At 45.8% G+C, this 2,495-nt stretch overlaps 1 protein-coding gene across 1 annotated transcript in view; it reads right to left on the bottom strand.

The window, feature by feature from the left end:
• LOC107298013 (serine/threonine-protein kinase TAO1-like) overlaps positions 1–2,280 on the bottom strand; it is a gene marked incomplete at its 3' end in the record, with an annotated part of 35,645 nt that extends 33,365 nt beyond the window's left edge. Inside the window, 1 exon segment of the mRNA XM_015827375.1 lies at positions 2,149–2,280. Within this exon segment, the coding sequence (XP_015682861.1) occupies positions 2,149–2,280 (132 nt within the window).
• Positions 2,281–2,495: the final 215 nt, after the last annotated feature.

Genomic DNA, 2,495 nt, shown 5'->3' with positions numbered 1-2,495 from the left:
GATGATAGAATGTTTATTACAGTCAAAGACCAGAGCAAGTTAAAAACACTCAAGGAATATCCAGTTAAAAATTCTAGAATGAACTAATAAATAACTGATAAAAATCTATACTAAAATCACAATTTGGCATCCAATCTGTCAGTTACACACCAACAAAACACAGCATGGCCTAACTATACTATAATATCAATCCTTAAACTGTGAGGCCTTAAATACTAAAATGCAAAAGAGTAATAATGCAAAAGGGTTTTCTGCATGAACTATTAGCTATTATGGCTTATCAGACTGAGATTCTTGGGTGATAATGCTGGATAGCATATCCTCATGAAAGCCAGGAATATGTATAGGACAGTGTTCACACCTGCTGATAAGCCGTAGTTTCATGGAGGTTTATTGAAAAATAATCCAGCCGCTTATCGTGGCTTACTCAGCAGCCACAACACTGTGTTGGTTTTGAATTGGTTTGACGATACATTGCATTTCAGCATCCCATCCGGAATCACTTGGTTAGCTGGATTGTATAAATCTTAATAAATAAGATTTATATTAAGATTTATAAGTAAATCTTTAAGACCTGTGGACTTTAACTCCCAGAATTCCTCAAGGCAGCCTTGGCTGCTAATACATTTCCAGTTTTGAGTATACGTCGTGCTCAACTTACAACTATTCATCTAGTGAAGTAGTAGTAGTAGTAGTAGTAGTAGTAATAGTAGTAATTATTATTGTTATTATTAATACTACTGACCAGCTGAAAAAGTGATTTATGACACTAATGATGATGATGATGATGGAAGGGACCTTGGGGGTCATCTAGTTCAACCCCCTATACCATTTCAGACAAATAGCTGTCCAGTCTCTTCTTAAAAACTTCCAGTGTTGGAGCATTCACAACTTCTGGAGGCAAGGAGTTCCACTGGTTAATTGCTCTCACTGTTAGGAAATTTCTTCTTAATTCCAGGTTGCTTCTTTCCTTGATTAGTTTCCATCCGTTGCTTCTTGTCCTGCCTTCTGGTTCCTTGGAGAATAGCTTGACTCCCTCTTCTTTGGGGCAGCCCCTGAGATATTGGAAGGCTGCTATCCTGTCCCCCTTCGTCCTTCTCATCATTAAACTAGACAGACCCAATTCCAGCAACCGTTCCTTATATGTTTTAGCCTCCAGTCCCCTGATCCTCTTTGTTGCTCTTCTCTGCACTCTTTCTAGAGGCTCAACATCTTTTTTACATTGTGGTGACCAAAACTGGATGCAGGATTCCAAGTGTGGCCTTACCAAGGCCTTGTAAAGTGGTATTAACACTTCACCTGATCTTGATTCTCTCCCTTTGTTGATGCAGCCTAGCACTGTGTTGGCTTTTTTGGCAGCTGTAGCACACGGCTGGCTCACATTTAAGGGATTGTCCACTAGGGCTCCAAAGTCCCTCTCACATTTACTACTATTGAGCCAGGTACCCCCTTATACCATACCTGTACATTTGGTTTTTCTTGCCTAAATGTAGAACCTGACTTTTTTCAACATTGAATTTCATTTTGTTAGATAGCGCCCAGTGTTCAAGTCTCTCCAGATCCTCCTGTTATTGTTATTATTGCTATTAGTGACCGGCTGAAAAAGGGGTTTATGACTAGATCTCACACTTATAATCCCTGCAGCCTCCCCAGGGCCACCTGATCAAAACCCAGACATTTGGCAAGAGGCATGCATTCCCTACAGTTGCAGCATCCCAGGCTGGTGTGATCCCCATTCGTGACCTTCCCAGCCAGCCTCCGACAAGTAAAACCGATGGGGATAGGCGGGTTAGCTTAATGACCCTGTGATTCGTTTAACAACTGCGGCGTTTCCCTTAACAACCGGGCCAAATCAGGTTGCAAAACCAGGCGCAACCGACTTAAATCGACCGGGGAAAGGAAAGGCTGGCTGAAGGACACTGTGGCTCTCTTTAACCCCCGCAGCGATCCGCTTTAACGACCGTGCCAAACCGGGCTGTGAAAATGGGATGAAGCCTGCTGAACGGGCAACGGAAACGTTGGGCTCCGTGGCGGTCGTCAGTGGAGGACAAGCAGGGCTTTGCAGGCCGGACGAGGGAGTTTCCCATGTGCCCTTGCAGGAATTCCCTCCCCCCCCACTCCCCCCCCCCCAAAATAAAGGCTCCTTACAAAATAAACGGCTCCAAAGCTTCCATGGCCAATCTCCCGGAGGTCGGTGAAGAGCTTCTCCGGATCTTCTTTGTAAAACAGCTCGGCCACTTCCGGGTCTTTCAGGCTGCCGGCTCGGCTGGTGGACGGCATTCTGCCGGGCGGGGCAGGGTGGGGCGGGCCCACCAGCTATCTGGGCCGCAAGTGCCTCGTCAACCCTGGGGGGCTCATCTGGGTGCAGGAAGCGTCTTCAGCACGGAGGGCTGCAAGGGAAGAGAAGGAAGACAGCGGGTTAGGGAAGCGAAGGAAAGGTTCCCCGGGGGGGGGGGAGAGCTTCGATTATATTTATTTATTTTATCCCTTGGATC

Source organism: Protobothrops mucrosquamatus, unplaced genomic scaffold, assembly GCF_001527695.2.
Source record: "Protobothrops mucrosquamatus isolate PMUCROS unplaced genomic scaffold, P.Mucros_1.0 scaffold3655, whole genome shotgun sequence".
Lineage (NCBI taxonomy): Eukaryota > Metazoa > Chordata > Lepidosauria > Squamata > Viperidae > Protobothrops > Protobothrops mucrosquamatus.
The sequence above is the reverse complement of the archived record's forward strand: the minus strand, read 5'-3'. Positions and strand labels throughout refer to the sequence as shown.